We start from the raw sequence: 24,889 nt of genomic DNA, 5'->3' as shown, positions 1-24,889 counted from the left end.
TATATTGACTAAAAAAGAGACTAAAAGATTTGAGCACCAGGTTGTACTGTTACACTGGTGAAAGAGGTATCCCATTTGAAAATCTAAGCAGCATATGAACGGGACAGGACTGATTTAACAAGTACTGAAGCACATACATATGTGTGCAGTCTTAGTCTAAATTCACTTACGTCCTGTTCAAACAGTTATTAGACCCGTGACCTGATTTGAGTTTGCTGTTTGTAATATACTGTACAGTGTGTACAAAGCCAGGCTAAACTAGCAGGATTGTCTGGGTGTGCGTTTGGTGCATTGGATCTATGTCAGCTGTATTTACTTCTGCCTTTGTCATTTTTTTCTCCTTTCTTTTTCAGTAAAGCTTTCTATAAACAGAACGGATATTATGGATAAACATGTGGCTTGTTTGTGGGAGTGAGCATCCAATCACAATAGAGGGAGAGATGGGGGAAATGAGGGAGGGACAGACAGATTGTGTGTGTCTTGCCACCTCGGAGCATTAGTCCTAGGAAATACTTCCTGTTTTGACATGAGTCATAATCTCTGGGAATCTGTGTGGGGATTAGCTCTACGCATACAGGCAGAGCAAAGGAGCAACAGGCAGGATGTGAAAGGATGTGAGAGGGAGACTGAGAGAGCAAATGTGAATTTATCAAGGAAGAGCTTTACTTTATGTGGACATAGTGTAGGACTGAGGTAAGAACCACATAAGGCAGGCAAGACTCTCATGATCCTGTTCGCATTGGTAGTTAATTTAAAACATTAACCCAAATTCTTAAAACCTCAGATGGTCTTGCCTGTTTAAGAATACTATAGAAAGAAGTTCTACCAATTTCAGTTTAAATCTCAATTTGCTTTATTGGCATGAACAGATCAGTTACTGCCAAAGCAGTGTAAAAATAAAAATGCATCAAATATTTACACATAATATAAATATAAATCTGATTAATTAGATAAAACAGTAAGACTAATAATAAATAAATAAATAAATAAATTTCAGAGTGTTGGTTGGGAACAGACTGATTGGTTGTTACCAATGGTTACCATTTGTTGTATTTTCAGGAAGTCTATTCCCTTTATTTCCATGCTGTTTTGAAATGTAACAGGTAAATTGTAGTGTGAGATTTTTTAATTCAGATATCAGTATTGAAAGTACCATGGAAATCTCTTTAAATGTGAGACTGGTGACAGGGAGTATGGCAGCCTTTGCATAAAAATCTAATAATAATTTTTAAGCCTTCAAAATACCTTTCCTGATAAGTTTAGAAAAACACCCTGTTATAAGATATAAAAGTAGAAGAAGACCTGATTTCTGTGTAATGAGTAAACATATTGGCAAGTAAAATTTAGATGTAACATTTCATTTTGGATTTTCCATCTGATTTAAAGAAATGTTGCACTGGCTGCCAGTTTTTCTCATTACAAGCTATTCGTACCGTATTCTATGCTTGAATATCTTAAAATATTTAGCTTAGGTGTAATAATATAGTTAATTTTATCATAAATTATAATTAATTGTATAATACACTTACTAAGCTTCAAGTATTTGTAGTGAAGAAATCAATTCTCTTAAATTCTATGTTTATAGGAATGAAAAAAGAAAAAATCAGAGCCTGACCAAAGGAAAATAAGTGTACTAGCTGAGAGGAAGCATTAGGGTCAGCAAAATGCCAGTAATTCTTTAATCTTTCACTGGAAAGTCCCGCCAGTTAAATGGTGATGTGTACAGTATGCAAGGATCTAATTGGAGGGGTGCTGCCATACTGGGTTAGTAGTAAAGGCTGCTGGAATCAGAAAAGTATCTGGAATCTACCCAAACACAAGTTCAGGTATCAGAAATGGTGTGAAAAACACCATCACTGTAAACCTGTCTAACCCTTATCAGAATCAGCTTTATTGGCCAAGTATTCTTTTGCTGCAAGGACTTGCAAGGACTCTGATTCCAGTTAGTGTTGCTCTCATTGTGCAGGAATCAAACATTAAATGTGAACATAAATAAAACAGAAAAAGCATAAAGGTAAGATTGAAATATGTACAAGCTCCTGTTAAGTACTTTTACTAGGGCATTCAGAAAGTGGACTGAGTCCACCTGTGGTAAATTAAATCAATTGAACTTGATTTGTAAAGGCACACACCTCCCTACAAAAGGCCTCACAGCTGACGATGCATATCAGAGCAAAAAAACAACCATGAGGTCAAAGGAACTGCCTGCAGAATTCAGAGACAAGATTATTGCAAGGCACAGATGTGGGGAAGGCTACAAAATACAACACAAGTTGCAGTGAAGGTCCCCACGAGCACAGTGGCCTCCATAATCCTCAAATGGAAGAAGTTTGGCACAACCAGGACTCTTCCAAGTGCTGGTCATTTGGCAAAACTGAGCAATCAAGGGAGAAGGGTCTCAGTAAGAGAGGTGACCAAGGACCAAATGGTCAGAATATTTGTAGCCTTCCCCATATCTCTCTCAGCAAGGATCTTGAGAAATGGGCTACATATTAAGTGTCTTTGCAAAGGTTCTGAATACTTAAATACATGTGATATTTGAGTTTATTTTCAACAAATTTACAAAAAATCTAAAATTCTGTTTTAACATTGTCATGATGGGGTACTGAGTGTCGATTAATGAGAATGAAAATAGATTTTTTCTCTTGAATCAGGCTTCACCTTAACAAAATTGATAAGTGAGGTGGGTCTAAATACTTTCTTAATGCACTGTATACACATCTGTGTGTATTAATGGTACTGTTGCAAGATGAGCAAAAGATGAAAGAACTTGGGCTGGACATGACCAAAGGAATAAGATATGCAATGATGTATGCAGCTTTACAAAAGGTAGGTAAGATGATTTACATTTACTAGTGCAGATGTATGAGGTGAGGCATAACAATAAAGAAGTGTTGGTCTTGTATGAATATTCATCACTGTGGCTTCCAGCTGATAAAACCTGTCAACCTTTATGTTGGGGCTATAGACCTTAAAGCAAGTGGTTAGATTTGTCTCTTTGCCACATGTCACTCCCCACTCCTTCTCAAATGTGAGAATGTTTACCTGTCAAATGTATCAATGAGTTGTTTGTAAGTGATCTACAGCTTCTTATTCCTAATCAAACATCTTGATTCACCATGTATGGATTACTATTAAAAATTCTTGCCCCACACTCACTCTGTAACTTGTAACTTGTACCAACAAACCCTGCAGTTGAGATCTGTAACAATAACAATGTGATCTGAGAATTCCCATGTAGTCGTGATCTGACCTACTTTTGTGAAGCTCTGCACAAGACAAATTCTGTAGCAGCGTGTCAGTCCACACTGCTCTCTGAGCACCTACTTGTTGGTTGGTGGGTCCTCGATACGATTGCCGAGCTGGGACTCGTGACTTTTGCTGCGCGTCAGGGTGATGTTGGGCAGTAGGTGCAGCACTTTGCGGGACGGAGGTGGAGGGGTGCATGGGGGCTTGAGTCTGTGGCGCCTCTTTGAAGGCGGGGTTATGGGTGGGGTGGAGGTGTGTCCATGGAGTCGGGCTGTGCGTGCGAAGGACATGGGGAACGGATCTGTGAGGGGGCTTTCGCAGTGGAGATGTGATGCCAGAGCGTCAGGCGTGGGTGCTGCAGACATGGAGCCCGAGCGGGGATGAGGGAAGGTGGCGCTGGGGGTGGATGGAGTGGAGTGGATGGTGGATGGGCGGGCGAGAGGTGAGGGACTGTGAGCACGGAGGGGAGTCCCCAGGTTTGTTAGCTGGTCTGCAGTCAGTAGAGAGCCACTGTCCCTTCTTGTCGGCTCGGATAACCACAAACTGGCATCTTCTCTCATTTCACCTCCTAGACAGATCACAATACAGGCAGCACATGTTCAAAACCAAGTATTGCAATGTTATACATTTGATCATAGACGCTCCAATGGAGAAAAAACAAACCTGATTCAGTCGCACTCTTCAGACAGGAGAGGGCAGCACTCAGCCTGGCACATTCTTCTGAGCTGGAGCCTAGTCTTCGCATTGTGTCCCTCACCTGAGCACCTGTCATCTGCAGTAAGGCATCCAGGGATAACTTTGCTGCTACTGCCTGCAGAGAACCAACACAGAGAAAAACAAAGAGACTTAATAACTATAAAATAATGTGCCAAGGCCCAAGCAACAAGCATGATGTAAAACAGGAAAACAATTAGTTACAGGTTGCTGGTAATACTTTTCTAATCTTACAGGATTAATATGTTCATTACCCTTCTTCTAAATCTAACAAGTAATGTAAACATCACAAATACGATCCCATGTGTAGCAAAGGAGAAAACAAAGAGACTCTACAGGCATTTGTTCCAATAACATCAATAAAAAAACCTTTGTTGTTGGTGTTTAAACACTAGTGGTCTCTTTACTACAGCCTGCAGTAAGTTAGCATTAAAAGGGCAGCATGCTACGATACTAAGTAGGTCATAAAACCTCTGACTTGTACTGTTCCTGGAAATCAGTGTAATCTCATTTGTTAGGTGGCATTTCACATACGACTTCTTCCACTCATAAGGTAGATAAATGAAGATTAAACACTACTACTGGAATGGTTTTATGCATGAAAGTAGTAAAAATGTAGGATAGGATGTGGGCCTAAATAATGGGAAGAGTCCAACAGAAATTAAAAACCAGACAGACCAATTCAGGCCAAGTCTACATCAAGACAGACTTTTTCCAGAAACAAAAAGTAACTACACATAAATCAGTGTCTGTTTTAGTGTTTTATCGTCACTCATGATTTACTAACTAGCATATCTATTCAATGGTTTAAGCACAGTGTTGGCGTGAACACTGTAGAGAGATGGAGCAAACTGCTGAGTGGGTACACACAGCACAACATTGTGCACAGTGGAGGATTCTTGTAGTTTGACAAAATGAGAGTGGGAGGCAGACTGGCTGGGTAACACTGCTGGGCTACAAAAATAGACAATAACAGAAAAAAACAGATACAAGGCTGCTAGGACTTACTACAATGCAAGCTACTGTAAGCTGCTATCATGCTGCCAGTGTTTCTCTCTGTGTATTAAAATGTTTTAATATTTTACAACACAAAAAAGAATGTTACAAAAAGAGATCCAGGTCTTACTCATGTAACAAAAGACAATCTTACTGAGAAAATTAGTAATGTGAACCAAAAGTCAGCCAAATGTCAAGAAACTGAGAGAGCAATGAAGTAAGAGATAAGGGTTTTGAACCAACAGACACATAACAGAGCTCAAATAAGCAATACGATTGAATTTAGAAATCAAGGCATAAACATTTACAGCAAAATACTCCTAAAAGACAAACCCATTGTGGAACTTTTAAGGATTTTTAAAACACCCAAAACAGTGTGACTGTGTCTGATACTTGTATTAGCAGAGTAGTAGCAGGATTTTTATTTTAGTTCTTATGGATAGGAACCCTAAAGTAGGTTGGTGAGCTGTTTTCAGGGATTGCAAATGAGTGCCTAGAAAATAAAATTGTGGCAAATAGTCTATGATGTGTGGAAACCCTAAGTATATATTGATATATTTTATCAAGAACTGTTGCCATTGATGCATTAATCATGATTAATCAAGATCCATAATTAGTGTACTCATTTTTTAATCACATTAATCACATGCTTTATTGTCCCTTTCAGCACAGCTCAGCTCAGCCCACTACTGCTCCTGTCTCATTTTAATATAAAAACTCACAGACAGCTCAGTGGATAAGGTAAAAGTCATCTGCCCCTTTTGTTCTCTTATATTCTTTTCTGACCATAACTTTTCCATTTTTCTATTGTCAAGCTCATGTCATAATCCTTAATGTTCCCAAAGGCCCTTATTTTCTTTCCAAATAAAGAAAAGTCAGGATCCAACCAGGAAGTCAGTTACACTGAGTTTAAGGCAGTACAAAAACTCCCAAATTAAAAAACCCATTTAAAATGCAAAATAGTAGAATTTCAAAATGCAGCTAAAGGGACATTAATTGTGATTAACTACAAAACAATTTTAATCTTTTGACAGCTCTAATTTTATTATTATGAGTACAGACCAGCACGGCACATCTGTGCTGTTTACTTTTTTTTTTTAAATTAAAGACTCTGTTCAATAATAACAACACCTCATAAAGTGAGAGTCAGTGTGAACTTTAACTGATGACAGCTCTCAATAAGACCCCTCAATCAAAACAATATATAGGAATGGTCACTATTTTCAAAATTATTTTGGGCCTTTATCAGGATAAGACAGAGGAGAGACAGGAAATACAGGGAGAGAGAGTGGAACAACATGCACCAAACAGCGCTAAGACCAGGAACCATTCTCATGACAAGTGCTTCAAGGACGACAGTCTCTGCATATCGGCTCCTGTTCCACCAACTAAGCCAAACCAGCACCCTTAATAGTCACTTCTACATACTGTATCGTTAACAAAAAAAAATGTCATTGTTTTCTTAGGATCTCAACTAACTTGTCTTGGGATAAGGCTGGATTTCCCATCATACTGTATTACTTCTGGAAATGCGTGTTATCATCGGCATATCAGCATCGGTGGATATTAGTTAAAAAGTGAGTAATAGATATCGGCAGATACGAACGTTTCTGCAGGTATTTACAACTGATGTTTTGGCTATAAAAATCTGCCTATATCAGCTGTAAATGGCCATATGAACAAGTAAGACAGTTGAGTTTTAGGCTGAACCACCAGACCTTAATCAGCTGAAGTTTTTTTGTTTATTCCTCATCATTTTCTGCACTTCAAAGTGAGTTGTAAGTTCTTAAGTCTGTAATTAGTTCAATCAGTTCAATGTTAAAACTGAGTGTTTTAAGGACTGAAGTTTTAGGTCTGAACTACATTTAATCAGTATCGATATCTGTATTGGCTGAAACTAATTTGTATCAAATAACACAGATATCAATACTTCAGTTCAATACCCTGCAACCCAAATGCGGCCCCCTGCCACCAAATAAAAGCCAAGAGATCCATTATAGAATTTCTGCTTTTTATGTGTTAAGTTATGCCAGGTTACTTTTCATATCCCATGTTTGAATGGCACCACAAAGATACGTCTACAAATTATTCACGATACCCAGACAGCTTTTGTTGTCCCGCTGGCTGTCAACATTATTGATTCAGGCACTGTTTAGGCACCAGTGCCATGTATACCCAAGCCTAGTGGTTGGTCCTGAAGCTAAACCAGTTGAGAACCACTTGTTTTGTAAATATTGGAAAATAAAAAAGTATTCTCAGAGAATAAGTGTTAATTTTGAATAATTTTTCTTTTCCATTAACAAAAGAATCCCAATTTACTTCTATAATTAACAAAGAAATGCAGAAAATCCTTAAACTTAAGCAGCTAGAAGGTTTTTAGTTTTATTTTTTGCCTGAAAAAAGGCTGAAACGGTAGGCTACTGAATTTGTTTTGCAGTCATTTTTTTAGTCTAGTGATTCATTTGTTAGCAATTGTTACACTGTGATTGCTTGACTCAAAAAATAAGTAGCTGCCTGAAATCAATAAACCTTTAACTCAACTGCCTGATTACTATTTAATGAGTAGTGTGAACATCAAGAAAGGACTGTAAATAGAGGAAAATGCTAGGCTAATTTACTTCAGCTAGTTATAAATGGATTCATTTATTACTTTGTGAAGTTCTCTCATTTCTGCTAGTAGCAGAGTACAGTCCTACAGCACTATTTGATGGTTTAAATAGAGTTGAGAATGAGAAGTCTGTAACTATGCACACATTCATAAAGGCCTGTGGTATTTTCTGCTTCTTTAGAGGAAAACTGCAGCCAAAATCGCAGCACAAATAGTTTGCGATAAGCAGAAGAAAATAGGAGACAGTCCAGTGAGTTTAGGATGTTTTTCTGACATGGGAAGTACGCAATCACTTATCAGACAGGTCAAAGCCTTGCTCTGAGAGGGCCAACACCGATCAGAAAACTAGGGCAGCCTCCCACACTCGTGTGTACACTGTCAGCAAAAGAAAGCACACATACACAAACACAAGCACACGCAGACATGCACAAACACACGGGCAAGGGTGAGTGATGTGATATTTAAAAGTGGATGTGGGCCCTCAGCTTCCCACCCACCCACTTACTCAATATTACATTACAATTTTAGCAACATGAACAGCATGGCTTGCACATGTTGTTGCTGTACTTTAGCATTCTTGGAATCAGAGACACAGTGTATCTGCTAGAAACTATTAAAAGTGTGCTTGAGTGTATTTATGAAGTCAAGTGGACTCAAGTTTATGAGATTCCTCACTTAATGGCAACTTGAAGAAATCTAAATACAATTAGATAGAAATTTACTAACATAAACACACATTTAGACCCTATTTTTGGTGGTTTTACAACTACATGGGATTGTCTAATCCCTCATTGGCTGGCTCAAAATTCTTCAACAACCTCCTCTCACGGTTAGCTCAGGTTAATCCAGGTAAGGTAAATTAGCTGAGCTGCAGACAAAGTTAATTAGTTCATGGGAAGGCACACATGGTCATTTAGGAAGCTTGCCAACATGGCTTCAACATGCTGCTATAATATTATGTAACAGCTCAATGTCAGTAACAGCATGTAAGCAGAGAGAGATCTGATCCCAGATGAAAAAAGTAATAACAATAAATACAACATGAAATCATTGTAATGTTTTTTGGATCATCTATTACATAATCCAGGCCTCACAGTAAAGACCAAAGACATGCGCTGCAGAAATATCAATGTAATAATGTTTGATCTAAATGGGTCATCATTACAGATCTACATGTTTTGGGAAATCCCCGCTGGTATACAAGACATTCAAATGAGTGAGTCTACCACGCTTTTAAATCTTACAGTACAAAGCTGAATTCTTCAAAGAGAAAGCAGCAAGGTTTAATCTAAAAAAGCAAACACAGCACAAAGCATGGCTGATACAACCTACACAGAAGACACATAATCAGAGATGGAACAAGGCGGTAAAACAAAAATGAAGGGAGCTCAAACTTGGGACATATTAAAGAATAACATGTAAAATAAGCAGGTTATACTTAGAACCCTGAACAAAGACAAACAGTCAGGCAGGATGAAGACAAATAAAACATACAGATGCTGAGAGAGGGATTTAAAGAGTTTGGAAAAGCACAGAATGGGTAGACAGTAGAAGGAGAGGAAATTATAATAAATACTAAAAACAAATTATGTGGTGGAATCATAATTGTACCAAACATGTGGAGCAAAATTCAACCATTTTATTCAAACAGATATGCAATAACAAAAGTAAGATGTAGCAGAAAACAAAGATATTAAATGAAGTCGCTGTATGTCAGTGTTCTGATTCTTTTGTACAGTCATTTACATGATAACAGAGAGAATAGATGTCATTTCCTGATAGTTTCACAGTGGTTATGATCTAAAGAAGCTAGAAAGGGTGCCACTTTCGGCCCCCTGTGCGCATCTCCTCTCTGCCCTCTATCACAGCCTGTGTCCTCTCTACCCGTTTTATTCATTGGTCTGAAAATCTTATCTATTTTGCTTTTAATGACTACAAATTAGGGCTGCACAATTTGGGGAAAATAATCTAATTGCAATTATTTTTTTTCCAATATTGTGACTGCGATTCAATTTGTGATTAATTTCTAGGTTTCTTGTCTCGTGTATTTTTCAACAAAAATGGGCACTAAATCATCCTACGACCAACACAATATCAGATAGGTTGAAATGGGGCTAAACGATTGTAAAAAAATATTTAATTGGGATTGTATTGATCCATACTGCAAATTGGATTTTGATTGTTGAATCAAAGGGAATGATACATTTTTATACTATTCCAATGCATTGAAACTTGAATGCACGCCTGGTGTGTGGAGCATAACATGTTTGCAGCAAGAAATTTGTGTTAAACTGGTATTTTGACACATTTTAGGCTAGACAAATATTGCAGCTTCAGTGATTTGAAAACTACTGTAGGCCATATTGCAAATTAATCTAAACTGCGAAAAATTGCCCAGCCCTACTACAAATAAAACTAACTTAATTTAAACATAACTTTTTGAAACAGTTACAAAGTGCTTAACAGCATAAAAAAAAAGACAGAATAGTTAGAGTTAGAGAACAGTAATTTAAAAATCAGTTAAAAAAAAACAATAATCTTATAAAAATGGGTTAAAACGTAGACCCAGTAAAAGCACACTTATAAAATGTTTTTTTAAGAGAGATTCAAAAGAGGACAGGGAACTTGCCAGTCTGACCTACTCAGGCAGATTTTTCCAGACTGTAGGCCCTGACTAAAAAGACCTGGTCTTCCTTAACAGAATGCCAAAATTTGGTATGTGTTTACTTTTTTAGTGAACCTTTCTAATGAGCAAGTTGGAAAAAAAAATAAAGTCAAGCCGTTTTGTGTGTCAAGGAGATCATTTCTCTTGCTGTGGTACCAAAACAGGCATCAATGATATGTTGTTGGATTATTACTAGTATTGTGTCGACATTTAGAAATTTGGTATTGAGACAAGCCTAACAGGATTTAGAAAAAAGCTGAAGATGATGACAGTGTGATGATGTTGGACAATGGTGAAATGAAATTCAAGGATGAAACACGGCAAGAGCTGGGATGGACGGCGAGTTGCAGATAAGATACAAGACTAGGTAAAAAAAAAAAAAAAGTTTCTCTGATTCAGTTCAATTCTTTTTTTTTTAATTATATATATTGATTGGTGGCGATATTGATTCATATAATCCAGAGATTGCTCTTTTATTATAGGCCTTCTCCTTCACCTGCATAGGTGTCTGCCTGTAACACTACTGCTTCAGTCTAATTATGCATCATAGACTTACTGAAAACTGGGTGCCGATAATTTATCTATTCAGCTTTCTCATTTTTATTTTTATTCATTCACCAACAACAGGTTTAACTTGGACTTGCATGAGTGACTTATCGCTGCCTTAAAACAAACATGAAGCCTGAAAGCTCTGCTCTACTGAAGGCATAGCCAAGCTTAAAAGAGGATGTTCTTTGTCCAACTTAAGTTCTCTGAGAATCTCTGAAATGTTGAAGAAAAATAGGTTTTGTAAATAAAAACATCCCTACATGAATCGATACTGAACCGGATCAAATCAAATCAAATTGTGAATTGAATTCAATCAGGACCTTGTAAATCCAGATTTAGGCAATTAGTGGCAATACCCAGCCCTATAAGACATACAATAACCCTGCTATCTTTCTTTATCATTGAATAAAAAAGCACTGAATGGCTGGTTTTATGATATCATTATCATGGCTGCATGCTGTGTGCTTTGTACTGTTCTTTTTTTTTATTTGTATATTATCACCAAGTTCTCACCTATACTCACAAATCAGAGTAAAAACTATAAAAACCACTGCAGTATAGTCATTGTACACAACAAAAGGATTAGTTTCTACAAGGTCAGAAGAAGCGGCAAAGGGGAAGGGGGATTTTATTTTCTATATGTTTATTATTATAAACAATATTACTGTTAAAATCCTACTTCTGTAGGATTAAATCCTGTTTCCCCACAAAGAATTTGCAGGTCAAATTTACAGATGTTAAACATGATTAAATTTGCCTCTCAATCTGCAGGTCAGCTCTTACAAGGCCATCACAGGTCAAAAAAATACACTATAGCTCTGATTTTGGTGTCATTCAACTCTGCTTTTTCATACATGGACTTCAAACTGAACTATCATTGGATCCTCTCAAACAAAGAGGTGGCATTAAAAAGTTTTAGGATGTGCTTAAACCAGACTTAAACACAAGTTAAGAACTTTTAAATCACATTTAAGGCTAAATTAATCCAATAAAGACAATTTTAAAGATCCAAACAGGCTTTTACAAACATCTATTTGAAGAAATACCTCAAGCACTTGAATGAAAGGTTTTATTAAATTGAACTGACATGGCACAAAGATATTAATGGCAGAACGCTGGGAACTAGATTTTCATGAAACCACAAGAAGTTTGTCTAAAGAAGGAGATGTTTGTCTCACTCTTGTCTCAACACTGGACCCAAAAAACAAGTTGCCTGCATGCCTACAAATAACTATGGGAATGTTTTATTTCTACTTAATTAATGAGATCAAGTCTAAATCTGTTGTCCTTTGTTGGAGACTAGGAATGGCCTCTTTTAGATAAACATTTTGATCATCACAACTCAAAAATTCTCATACAAATGTAAAAAGGTTTCTACACATACTTAATCCATATAAACATGAAACAAACATAGTCACCAAGACTGCAGGGAAGGAGAGAGAGAGGGAAAACATCTCGACCTACCTCAATGGTCTCTGGTCGCAGGTTTATGGTGCGTAGCCAGTCTCGTAAGTGTGGATAGCGGTCTAGGGCCTCAGGCCTCTCTGTCTCTGGCACTTTCTGCTTGCACTGCAGCTGTTTACAGATGTATTTCATCAGCTTCACCTGCAGGGAGCAACAGAGAACATAGCTCAGAGGGGAGGGGCGGGTTAGAGGGGAGACTCACAGCATGCTGGGAGGCCTGCACTGAGGAGTTCCTTTGTCACACCTATGTTTTCTTTGCACAAAATTTGTTTAAGTCAGATGACACAGAAACGATGCAGGTGTGTGCATCATTTCTTCTGTACGTCACACATAAGCAGTCAGTATTTGGAGTTAGTAATTTAGTGTATAATGACCATTGTTGCTCCTAAAAATATAACCTCTCATAGGTCACTGTTCTTCTGATCTTCATCACAGACATAAGATCAAACAGACCAATGTAATAAAGGTTAATTACTTCATACAGCATTTTCCATTCAGAGCTCAATGTACCTACAGAAACAATTCCAGTGTTTGTTTAACCCAATTTTCCAGTGTCCCCAGTGCACAAGACAGTTAATTAGATATAAGCAGCTATTATACAGAGGAACAATTAGCAGGTCATCTAATGAGGGCATCTGCAATGCTGGCACAGCAAACAAGTGCATTTGAAATCAAGGATCAGTGTAGTGATATAATGATGGACGAAATGGCCATATTACCTGTCAAACTTTTAGTATGAGAGTTATGGCAATGGTCAGACTACACATTTTCAACCTGACCCGACAGTCTTTGGGTTTCAGGATCACTCAGCCCCGAAAATTTTTCGTTCCATCATGTGTAGCGTGTCATACTGAAAGAATATCAAGAGCACATCTGAGACACCTCAAGACCTCCTGAAAGTCTAGCACGCTTAATTTTTGTCCTGCTTTCTACAAATTGTTCAGTGATATTAGTGACAACCAGCGTTGGGGAGTAGTCTCAGTAAAAATAGTATTGTTAGTAGCTTAACTACATTTTTCAGTAGCTTTGTGGTAGCGTTGTTGTTTTCTACATCAAATAGCTTTTCAGTAGCTTAGATAATTTTTTCATCAAGAAGTGTGGTAGTGTCTAACAAGATACACTAGCCTCCCAGCAAAGTGGAAGAGCAGCAGAGTGCAGCTCAGCTCTGTCACTGACCAGATTGGGTTTTATAAGGATGAGCAAAAGTCGCCAGCTGCAACACAGACATGCCCATGGAATGTGATTTTTACTCCGTACTTCTGAGTGACATCACTGCCTAATCCTTAATATGCAAAGGGCCCCTGTAGCCATAGGCGTGGGTTACCTTTGAGGGAACACAGGTGAATCCTGGATAAAATAACATAAAAAACCCCAAAGCTACAACTGCGAGTGCATTCTGCACTTGCATTTTAATGACCGAACGTATGACCTCTATCAAGCTGTTACTGAGCGTCAGATGCGTCATATCCATTCATCCATGTTGGAGCTGGAGCCCAAAAGTCACTACATGAGATCGGTTTACTAACTGTAGTCCTCTCTAACACCCACGCAGATGACAGATAGATGTGTGGCTAACATGAAATGTAATGACTCATGCATGATTTTACTCCTGATAGATATATCATTTATCCATAATTCGGGTGGTTCAGTCCTCTCCCTCGCTTGCTAAAGTTAGTTATGACTTGTTATAACACAGTGTCCTGATCATATTGATAAAGAGAGATAAGAGAATGGGCAGGTACTTTAGGTAACTTTATCAAAACTTAAACAGAGAAAAAGGTGGCAGCACAAACTAAATTCAACATGACAGTGATCAGATAATGATGCAGAGGAAAATACTGCCTTAAAAATAACTGTAAACTCCAGCTGTGAAGTTCATAATGTAGGAGGCAGGTTACTGTTGGTAAAATATTTCTATATAATGCTATCTAAGTGGTAGAAAAAGGGTCCAGATAATTGATGTAAGAATAATACTACAAGACAGAGATGAATTGTTTAAAAAAGTTCTGCATTTAAAAGTTTATTGATTTTATATAGTAATATGGTATTAGAAAAACAAGATTTCTTTATCCTATGTGAACTTTCCTATAACAAAGAAGGGCTTAAAATAGAAAAAGACACTTAATTATGTTAAAATAATTGATACATAGGCTACAAATAGTTAGCTTTTTAGTGTTAACATATGTAAAGTCAGCATTTACCAATTATTTTATACTGCTGGGTAGTTAGCAAATTAGCATACACAGCTTTATAAATATACCTTGATGAAATATTTGTTACGTTTAACTAAAGTTCATCTGAAAAGTAAAGTTACCTAGTGGAGCTGAATGTAAAATAGTAGAAAAGAAAAATACTAAAGTAAAAAATTTGAGCATCGAAATTTACTGTAGTACTTTTTTAACCCACACATTTACTTTCACCTGGTCTTTCACAAAGCTTTGTGAAAGACCAATAACAAAGGAATGTTATTTGACCATGTCAGACCAATCAGAGGAGAATGTGATGGTGATATCATCGGGCAGGTAAAGGTGCAAAAAATAAGAAAAAAGATGATAAAGTAATGATTAAAACATAACTGTCAAAGTACCTCTTCATTCACAGAATAAACCTCTCATTGTTCTTCTACAGAGCACTCTAACATACAGAATCAGTATTAACCAAAAAGTTTGTAATAATAATAATAAAACTTGAAAATAGCTTAAAAGTAGAATACCTACTTTTGTGGTGTTGCCGATTAGATTGCTTCATTTTTGCAGGGTGTAGCTTTAGTGTAGTGAAGCTGATTTTTTTTTTTGTTTGTTGACTAACCAATGCTTTTGCTAGTGCTAATTTGGGGTCTAAGAAAGAAAGAAAGGAAGAAAGAAACTAGTAGCTTAGCTTGCTACATTTTCCAAGTAGCTTGTCCAACACTGGTTACAACAACCAAAAATGCAGAGTGCTCTGTTCATACAGCAGTCACAAATGTAAACAAACCAAATGGCAAAGTGAAAGAAGAGTGATAAAGTTGGTACTGTGAGTTGGAACTATGAGAAAGGGGAAAAGTTTGTTGAGCTCTGACAACAACGTCCCTGCCTTAATGACACTTCTCTGAGGGACAACCATGACTTAAACAAAGAAAAGCTGGCAAGAAATAGCAGATGCACTCAGCAACTCGGTGAGTAACAGCTATTAGCATTAGCATCAAGCTAGAGTGTCATTCATCGTAATGTTTTGTTAGATAAATACAGTTAAGTACAGTAAATACAGTATGTTTGTTTATAGATTTCTTTACAGGTGTATTCTAGCGTAGTCCCTCTTACTTCTAACGTCATCGTATCGTCACAATGATTGACTGTGTAACTCCATGTAGTCTGCTATGTCTGTCAGTCAAGACATAAATTTCAAACATGAAAACATATAATTTTTTGTGCAGTATTAGTTTAAGCAGACTGTGCTTGTCTATTGATGTGACTTAGAGATGAAGATCAGTACACGTTTTATGACCAATTTATGCAGAAACCAAAGAAATCCCAAAGGGTTCACATACTTTTTCTTGCAACTGTAGTGTAGGTTAGTAGCCTACAGACTATCAGAAAGCACCTCTGGATATTTGGCTTTAAACTGCACATTTGAAATCAAAGTAAAAAGTCACATTAAGCAATCCCAACACCTGAACTAAATGCATCACTTAACAATAATGATATAATATACAACATTAGTTATTGCATTGTTTTTTTCTTATTTCTCTTACCAGGGTTGTTATTTATTCATGCATTGCTGCCTTTTTGCAATCTGCCTCAGTAATAAGACTACAAGCATATTTATAGAAGATTTCATTCATGTTCTATGTGTTTTTCATTTAATATGCCCTTTAAACTGAAAGACTGGCATAGAAAAAGTAAAAAGTAATATCTAAAAAGATATATATCTAAGCACAGTATTATAAAAAATAATGTTATTCATTTTTCAATTTTCTTTGCTTTAACTTCCACGTTTCCCCTAGTGCCCCCTGGAGACTCATGATGGGCTCAGGACCCTCACTTTAAATAACACTGCCTTAAGATCATTTCTGATGACTGCATGGACCTGACCATTTCCATTCTGAATGACATCTGCCTGGCTTCACACAAGGTGTCTTTTATACGTTTGACTTTTTTTCAGAATTGGAATCAGAGCTAATTTCAATTGGTAACTGGACGATGAGTTATGAAGTCCTTATTTGTACTGATCATGAGTAGCTTTTTGCAAAGTTTCCAGAGATGCTAATATGTGTTCTTGAAAAAATCAATACAACACTATAATGTCTCTGTAGTGTTTTGTGGTGCTATATCATTACATAGTCAGAAGCCTCGCCTGGATTTGGTTTCCATTGGCTTTAAATAATTGCATCTGCTTATCAACACTTTAATGACTAAAGTGAAGACCTTTGCTGTAGTGTCTCATGACGCTGGGAGCATCAGTTACCAGAACAACCCAAACCCTCAGAAGAGCTCAGACCTGTCACTGTCTCAAAACACTTAAATATTCAACAACATATAAGGCTGGGAGACTTTACCCCAGTGCATCGCGAGCCAATGTCAAGTGCAGTGGTCCTGTGAGTAAGTATTACAATGAACCGGCTGGTATTGGTTTGCAGCAGCCGCTGTTGTGTAGCTCAGCGCAGCCGTATAGTGTGTCCTCTTATCTCGCAGTCTATCTGTAAGAGTCCATTACAGCAGGCAGCACCTTCAGATGAGCCGCGCGACACCAGCTAGCTCTCGACCCTGCCGCGCACCTCTCGAGTGCCTGAGCAGCAATGGCGAGCGTGTGTCTTTTCGCCGCCCATTCAACTTTCTCCCTGACACATTCACTCACCAGTCAGGCAGACACTCATACAACCACGCTGCTCTCAGAAAAGTGTGGCCTTGGGATGTTAAAAGGCTGCTTCGTGGGAGCTAACAAAAGCATCTCCACTGTGGGTCACAGAGATAAAAGAGGAGAGAGATAGAGAGAGGATGGGAAGGATGTAAATGCTCAGAGTAATGGCTCTGGCTGCAGCTTTCAGCTCTGCAATTACTCGTCAATAAGTTGCATTTAGAGCATTATAAAATAATTAAACAGCATGCATTATTGAATGCAAACCAATAAAAAAGGTTTCCAAGACTTACAGGATAGGATGTGTCATGTACTAACAACATGCACAACCTAAATGCAAACTCTGCAGGCCTTATACAGTGATGAGAAAAAGTGAAATTTTAATATTACACTAAGATAACTCAAGTAAATACAAAATGCTGTTTAAAATGATGATTTCATTTATCAAGGCAAAAGCCATCCAAATCAACCTCGCACTGTGTGAAAAAGTCTTTGCCTCCTAAATCTAAGTGGTTGTGCCACCCTTGGCAGCAACTGCAAGTCAGCATTTGCAATAACTGGCAATGAGTCTTTTACATTGCTGTGGAGGAATTCTGGTCCACTCTTCTTTGAAGAATTGTTGTATTTCAGCCACACTGGAGGGCTGTTGAGCATGAACGCCCTGCTAAGGGTCATTCTACAACATCTCAATCAGATTTCAGTCTAGACTTTGACCAGGTCACTACAAAACCTTCATTTTGTTTTTAAAGCCATTCAGAGGTGGACTTGCAGGTGTGGTCTGAATCATTGTCCTGCTGCTCAACTCAAGTGCGCTTGAAGTCACAAACTGATGGCCAGACATTGTCCTTCAGGATTTACTGGTAGAGAGCAGAATTCATGGGTCCATCAATTATGGAAAATCATCTGGCTCCTGAAGCAACAGAGCATCCCAAGAACATTGCGCTACCACCACTGTTTGACTGTTGGCATGATGTTCTTTTTGTGAAATACTGTGCGTGATGTAACAGGTGGCACACCTCCAAAATGTTTAATTTTGTCTAGTCAGTCCACAGAATATTTTCCCGAAAGTCTTGGGGATAATAAAGATATTTCTTGGCAAATGTTAGACGTGCCTTTTTGTTCTTTTTGATCAGATGTGGATTTTGCCTTGGAACTCTCCCATGATGCCATTGTTGCCTAGTCTCTAGCTACGTTTCCATTACCCTTAGAAATGCACAAAATCTAAATAGCACAATAAAAAACTGGCAATGGAAACACCTGAGGAAGTTTTTCTGACGTTTCAATATAGAAATATTGCAAACGTGCAATAGAAACATTTTCTACATTTACACATCACAGGAAGTGCCTTTGAATGTCAATGTGTCCTTGGGCAAGACGCTTCACCCCAGTTTGCTCCCAGTATTTCATTCAGCTAATATTGATGTGAATGTGGAGTGAATGGAATAAGACGCTGTAAATGGGTAGGTGTAACTAGGGCTGGGCGATTATGGCAAAAATCAAAATCATGATTAATTGAACTCCTCGATTATGCTGCTCACATTGCACAGTCAGCTCCATGTTTGAGGTTTAGTGGACTGGATGGGGATGAGGGCATGACCAGTACTTCTTCTCTTAGATTTACAGTAGGCTGCATGCCTTACAACACCTGGCTACCTATCATGTGACTTCACAGCCAGTAGTTTGTTTTAAAGTTGGTGGTGCATTAGTAGAGAGAGAATTACAAGGGAAAAAATTGAAATAATTGACACAGCAGGTTTATGTTGGTTATAGGCTCTAAATGTCGGTTTTGATTATTTTTCAATTAATTGCCCAGCTCAAGTCCATTTGGCCACTCCTGGGATAGTTCACTGCTGTTCCACTAAGTTTTCTCCATTTGTGGATAATGGCTCTCACTATGGTTAACTGGAGTCCCTCACAAATGGCTTTGTAAGCCTTTCCTGACCCCTTCAATGACTTTGTTCCTCATCTGTTCTTAAATTTCTTCAGATTGTGGCATGATGTGTTGCTTTTTGACATCACATCTTAAAGACTACTTCATTTGGACCTTGTCCACACATAGGCAGGTATTTTCTAAAACAGGTTTTTTTCTGGGTATGTTGACCTCACCCAAACAGCATTTTTCAGCCACTGAAAACACACTGTTTTTGAAAAGTCCTTTCCTGGGTGAAGATTTTTAGAAACTCTGTTTACCGCATTTACATGTCAGGGAAAACTGAGGTCTTGTCCTGTAACATCACACTGTTTTCTCCTCTGTTTGACGTCGCTGGTGTGCAGCATTATAACTTTTTTTTTCCATAGCAAAGACAAACATAGCAAAAGTTGCTAAGAGTTACATACTTAAGATATGCTTACACAGCCACACACAATTGCTCAAGTTGATGAACACAGATGCCTGTATGGACCATAGAGCTCTCTGCTGCTTCAGGTAACACTAGAGAGAAACAAACGCAGTTTGGACAAGACCCTATTCAGGTTGATGGGACAACTTTAAAAATGAAATGGGCATTGCAGAAAAACGGTGAGAGGATTTTCACTCAAGGTTATCATTTCTGACTGCGTGTAAATTTCTTCAACCACACAGGAAATGACAAATTATTGTTTGCATTGTCACCTTTAAAGTGGTGCTTTTTGCATCTTCGAGTGGACAAAGATGTTTTTAAAATGCTACATGTGTGGGCATTATTATTTTTGTATACAGATGTGGAAAAACCTCTGGTTTTCAAAATATCCTTTTATATGTGGATGAGGTCTTTGACAGACAGGTTCTTTTTCAGTGTTTCTTTTTTATTCAACAGGTCCTGGCAGTATTCAGGCCTGGGTGTGGGTAGTGATAATAATTAATGATTTAACAAGGAGTGGGCAATAACTTTTTCACATTGAGCCAGATAGATCTGAATGGCTTTTTTTTCTCTTAATCAATGAAATCATCATTTCAAACTGCATTTTGTATTTACTCAGGTTATCTTAGTCTAAAATTAAAATTTGTTAGATGATCTGAAACATTTAAGTGTGACAAATATGCAAAAAATAAATCAGGAAGGGTGGACTACTGTTTCAAAAATACATGTGCTGCTTGAACCTCTTCTAAATTGCAGCATTTGACCTAAGAGGCCAGATAGTAAGAGAGGCTCCTTTTATGGGTGGTACAGACGTAGACTGCTTGCTCCTTCCATGAGCATACATGCTGGCACATGAGAATGTACAAAGTAGAGGCTCAACTATATGGGAAAAAAAATCATTGCTAGTCCAAATCAGAAAGACAGACCCTAACTGTGCTTTTATCAAGTAGGTGAATTCCATGTTCCTGGAGATCTGGGCTAGCATGTCTAGCAATAACAGGCCTTTAGCTGATGTGGCTAATGAGCTAGCCTCCTGCTTAACCTCCCTATACACCAGCGCAGGACTATGACGTCAGGTTACTTAGCAACCCCTCTTCTGAGTCGTCAGCAACATTTCAGTGGGATTTTCCCAAACATGTGAAAGGCAGAGCTCAGACACAATGTATCTCAACATATGAATGCCACCACAGAACAGTATTTACAGCAGCAACATGATGACGATTTCTATCTCTACTCACAGTCACTTTACCTATTGTCAACCTAGGGTTGATATTAATAAACAGGAGTGCAGGTCATCAAATTCCTCACTGATTTTGGTGCATGTTTGTGTTGGGGGCACACATCAACAGACAAAAACACAACACCATGCCCGGTGCATTTTATTTTTGGTGCAGAGAGGAGAAAGCAGCATTTGACGTGTGGCCTAAAGGTGGGAGGAGGGGGAGGAGAAATGGCGTCAGAGCCCACCTGTCAGCAGAGCTAAACAACACCATGGCAACGGCCTAATGCTGTGAGGACATGAGTGACAGCCTGGGTGTCAGCCGCTGCCAGAGAAAGAGAGAGAGGGGGAGAGGGAAAGAAGAGTCCCAGCAGCGGCCTGCCTGACACAGCAGACTCAGGGAGCAGATCCCACTGCTCCAATTGTTTTCTCAAGGCTCTTGCTGACACAGCCACTTTGGTGCACCTGCCAAGGATAGCACGGCCTATCTGAGAACTGAGCAACAAGGCTCTATACCAGAAAATGATATTTGCACAGGAAGGTCAGAGCATTTCTCTGTCAGAGTAAAAATGCAAACGTTTCATACAGTCAGAACAAAAGAACACTGAAAAAATGACCTCAAGTTGTCATAAGAGCTAAATTTCTTATTAAATCCAGAAATTCTTCAGATATATGTGCTTTAGATTATATTCTAAGAGACAAATGCAGCCAGAAAAAAATGTGCCTGCATGCATTATTATTAATATTTGCACAAACAGGACCCAAGAGCTGGAATCTTCCTGCTCCCCTTTAGTTCTAGCCTGTTTTTCTTCTCTCTGTTTTTGCATCCAGCAGCTCCTGAAAGTGTCACCGTCAACTTGGAGTGTGACAGTAGCAGCAGTAGCACTGGAGCAGGAACATGATGCAAATTTAAAGCAAATTTTAATACTGCTTTCAAGGAAGCACTTCATACTGGATTAGCAAGTAAGCCATGCTGAGTAGACTTGTGCACAGCTGCATCTGCACAGAAAATATGGGGAGAAATTGTTAAAAATATGAAACCATAATGTGGCCAGCAAAACTTAGTTATGCACAGAACAGGTCACATGGACTTAAGCGAAGGGTGGGGGGTGGTGGTGGTGAATGTACACAGTTGACGGTCGCAGACAATGGCCTACTGCCCCTCCTCCATCATTGTTACCACCAGTGCAAGTTGACCCCTATGCTGGGCCTGGAGGGGGTGAGGAGGTGATAGATAGAATGGCCTCCAACGCTCTGTTGTGAGGTTGTACAAGGTTAGACAAAGCCCACACATACACAGCAGAACCTTGGCCTAGTTTACGTCAGCCACTGTCTGATATTTCTGACAGAGGAACATGTGGGAAGTGGGGACATTTCACCCTGCATTCATTTGCTGCTGGAAAAGAATTCCCAATAGGCTTGCATGGAATGAAAATATCTACCTCATGTTAATCAAATGAGCACACATTCAAATGTGCATGTAAGCTTTTCATTACACTCCTTATATTTCTAATGCTCAGCATTTAAAAATATTTTACTGGAACAATTAGATATAAAAAAAACACAAGAGCTGTTTTAACCAACTTTGCATAAACCAAATTTTCCTTGCTCTTTTTTTTTGCTGACACTGCCATCATGCTAGCAACCCTTCAAATCAAATCTAAATTCAAACCAACTAAAGTATTTTTTGATTGATACCTTAATTTCAAACACGAACATGAAAAATTAACCTGAACAGCATGGCTGTCAATTGTAAACAAAAGTGTTTGTTGAAAAGAAATAGTAAGAAGTTGGTAGGAACTTGGATGTTGGAAATTGACCCCTTTCTGTTTCAACTCCTTGTCAACTTTTCAGCAACTTCTACACGAATATCCATCCAGTGTCTATGCTTTCAAGAGTCGCAGAAGTGCCTGAAAATTTCCCAGATTTTCATGGCTGGCTTTGAATGCAAATTGCCAAACATTTTCCTCTAATTTTGCCCAGAAATGTTTCTATATTTCCAACCCCCTAGTGCTTTTTCCTCAAGTGAAGTCCGGGTGAGTTGATGTAAGAACGCAACAGGAAATATTTAGGAAAAATGCTCACAATTATGTCCTACGACCAGGATATCAGCATTTCATAAGATTTTATTACAAGTAACCTGGTGGTGGTGAATAGTCAACCTTTACTTTTCATGTCCTTCTTCCTGAGACCCCCTCTCTCAGACAAAGATAGTTTGCCACTGTAAGATACATGTGGGAGCGAGCTTCTCAGGATGATTTCAGGGTCAGTCTGCCAAAGGTTTTCAATGAGCATATGTGAAAGCAGATTTAATCTGGGGTTAGCTGATGGGCAGTGTTAATTTTGAAAGCTTCGTTCAATTTTAGTCTTAGCCTTAAAGAGAAAATGTTCATTCGTTTTAGTCACATTTTAGCCATTTTAAACCTTTATAGTTTTACCCTAGATTTAGTCCATAAAAGTTGTTACATTTCAGTCAAAAAATGTATTCTCTATGCCTCATCATGTGCCAAATCATACTTGTGTGTTCTATGAACTCTGCAAAAACCTGGGCTTCCTGCTTTCTTCTGAGAGGCAGAAGAGCTACAGATTCATCCTTCCTAACAGGTTCTACTCTCTCATTTCACTGAAATGAAAACTAAGCTTACTTTTTGTCGGAGTTCATGTCAAAAATCTATTTTTAGCTAGTCTTAGTCTTGTCTTTCTCATTGCAAGAAGGTAGTCAACAACATTTATAGTCATAGTTTTAGCCACTTAAATTAACACTGATGCCTAGCATGGGCTTCTTTTGGATTGAAATGATATAATCTTTAGGGATGCACAATATTACTGCCATGAAATCAGTATCTGCAGATAGAACTTCAAAACAGTTTATTGGTACTAGGCAAGTTTAATATCGTGTTGGTAGATATTAAAAAAATGTATATCCACTACAAATATTGGCATATATTGGCTTTATGTACGAATACGTTTGTGGAGCTATAGGCAGGACCAACTGACCTAGATCAGCTTTGGTTTTTCTTTATTCATCCTCTTTCCTGACACTTTAAAGTGTGTTGTAAGGACTTTACATTTCCACATTTGTATATCAGTATTGGTATTGAATTGGCCAAAATATATTTGCTAATATTAGCATATCAGATATGACTTAATTCCAGTATTGTGAATCCCTAGCAATTCCATTTGTTATGTGCCCAGGGCTTCATTAAACTGGTCAAATTATCTCATACTATGTGGGAAAGCACAGTCTTTGTAACCATTTTTTTCATTTTTTTTTTGTTATTGCTTATTATTAGAGTTCAGGTTCTTTTGGTGCATGAGTTTACTCTGTGTGCTCCTCCTGATAAGTGCTTCACAATTAATCTTATCATAAACTCTAGGTTTTGTATTTTCTTTAATGCTACTTAATACTTATGTTTTGATATGAGAAATACACACTTCAAAACTAGCATTATTCTCATTTTCCTTTAATACCAAGCCAGTGTGCTCATGATACCATAAATGTATTTTATCTGATTGCAACCACAAATTGCAATATTGTCCAGTATAATTGCAATCCCAAATTATGATCAATTTGGGCAGCACTGCTCCTGATGCATATGACATTAGGATTGTGTCTACAGAAAAATCTAAGTTTTATCTGTAAAACCTCTCAAAAAGTTTCCGAAAGTCAGAAAAACTCTAAAGTCATTTGTGTTTATTAAAAGAAAAAGAATTACTAGTTCAAGTTCAGTCGAAGGGATGTAAGGATATGTTCTGAATCGGCTAAAAATTGATACAAATAAAGGGGGATTTAAATCCATACAGCACAGCTTGTGTATCGATACTCTGTTTGAGCAGTAGGTGGCGCTGCCTGATTTAACTCCACTTATTCAATTTCAAAAATACTCTTCAGCTGACATGAGAGCATGGTTAAACAAAACAGTCATGGCAGGAGTGGATGAAAACTTTGCAGTAGTGGATGTGTTGTCCTCTAATAAGTCGAACAGTCAGAGATGCAGATAGCTTTTCAATAACAGATGGCTGGACCTCTGATGAGCATGGCTCATCTGAAACCCAGTGAATTTAAATAATCTTTTCTTAGACACATACTGGGAGAAAATAATGCTAAGGTTCTGAAGTCTGCTGTTACCAAATGGGAGCTTGACAGGGAAAATCCCGGAATTGCTGTTGTCATTGCTAATGCATGGTTAACACTGCAGAGAGTTAGCTGAACTAGCGCATCAAGTGATTTGCCCACACACTGAATTTGGCCA

General features: G+C 38.1%; 1 protein-coding gene across 1 annotated transcript in view; it reads right to left on the bottom strand.

The window, feature by feature from the left end:
- ksr1a (kinase suppressor of ras 1a) overlaps window positions 1–24,889 on the bottom strand; it is a 43,456-nt gene that overhangs the window by 11,627 nt on the left and 6,940 nt on the right. Inside the window, exons 2-4 of the mRNA XM_041801458.1 lie at window positions 12,246–12,386; window positions 3,913–4,060; window positions 3,328–3,817 (exon numbers count right to left, since the gene is read on the bottom strand). Of these exons, the coding sequence (XP_041657392.1) occupies window positions 3,328–3,817; window positions 3,913–4,060; window positions 12,246–12,386 (779 nt within the window). The remainder of the gene's footprint in view (window positions 1–3,327; window positions 3,818–3,912; window positions 4,061–12,245; window positions 12,387–24,889) is intronic.

The sequence above is a fragment of the Cheilinus undulatus genome, linkage group 12, assembly GCF_018320785.1.
Source record: "Cheilinus undulatus linkage group 12, ASM1832078v1, whole genome shotgun sequence".
NCBI lineage: Eukaryota > Metazoa > Chordata > Actinopteri > Labriformes > Labridae > Cheilinus > Cheilinus undulatus.
The sequence above is the reverse complement of the archived record's forward strand: the minus strand, read 5'-3'. Positions and strand labels throughout refer to the sequence as shown.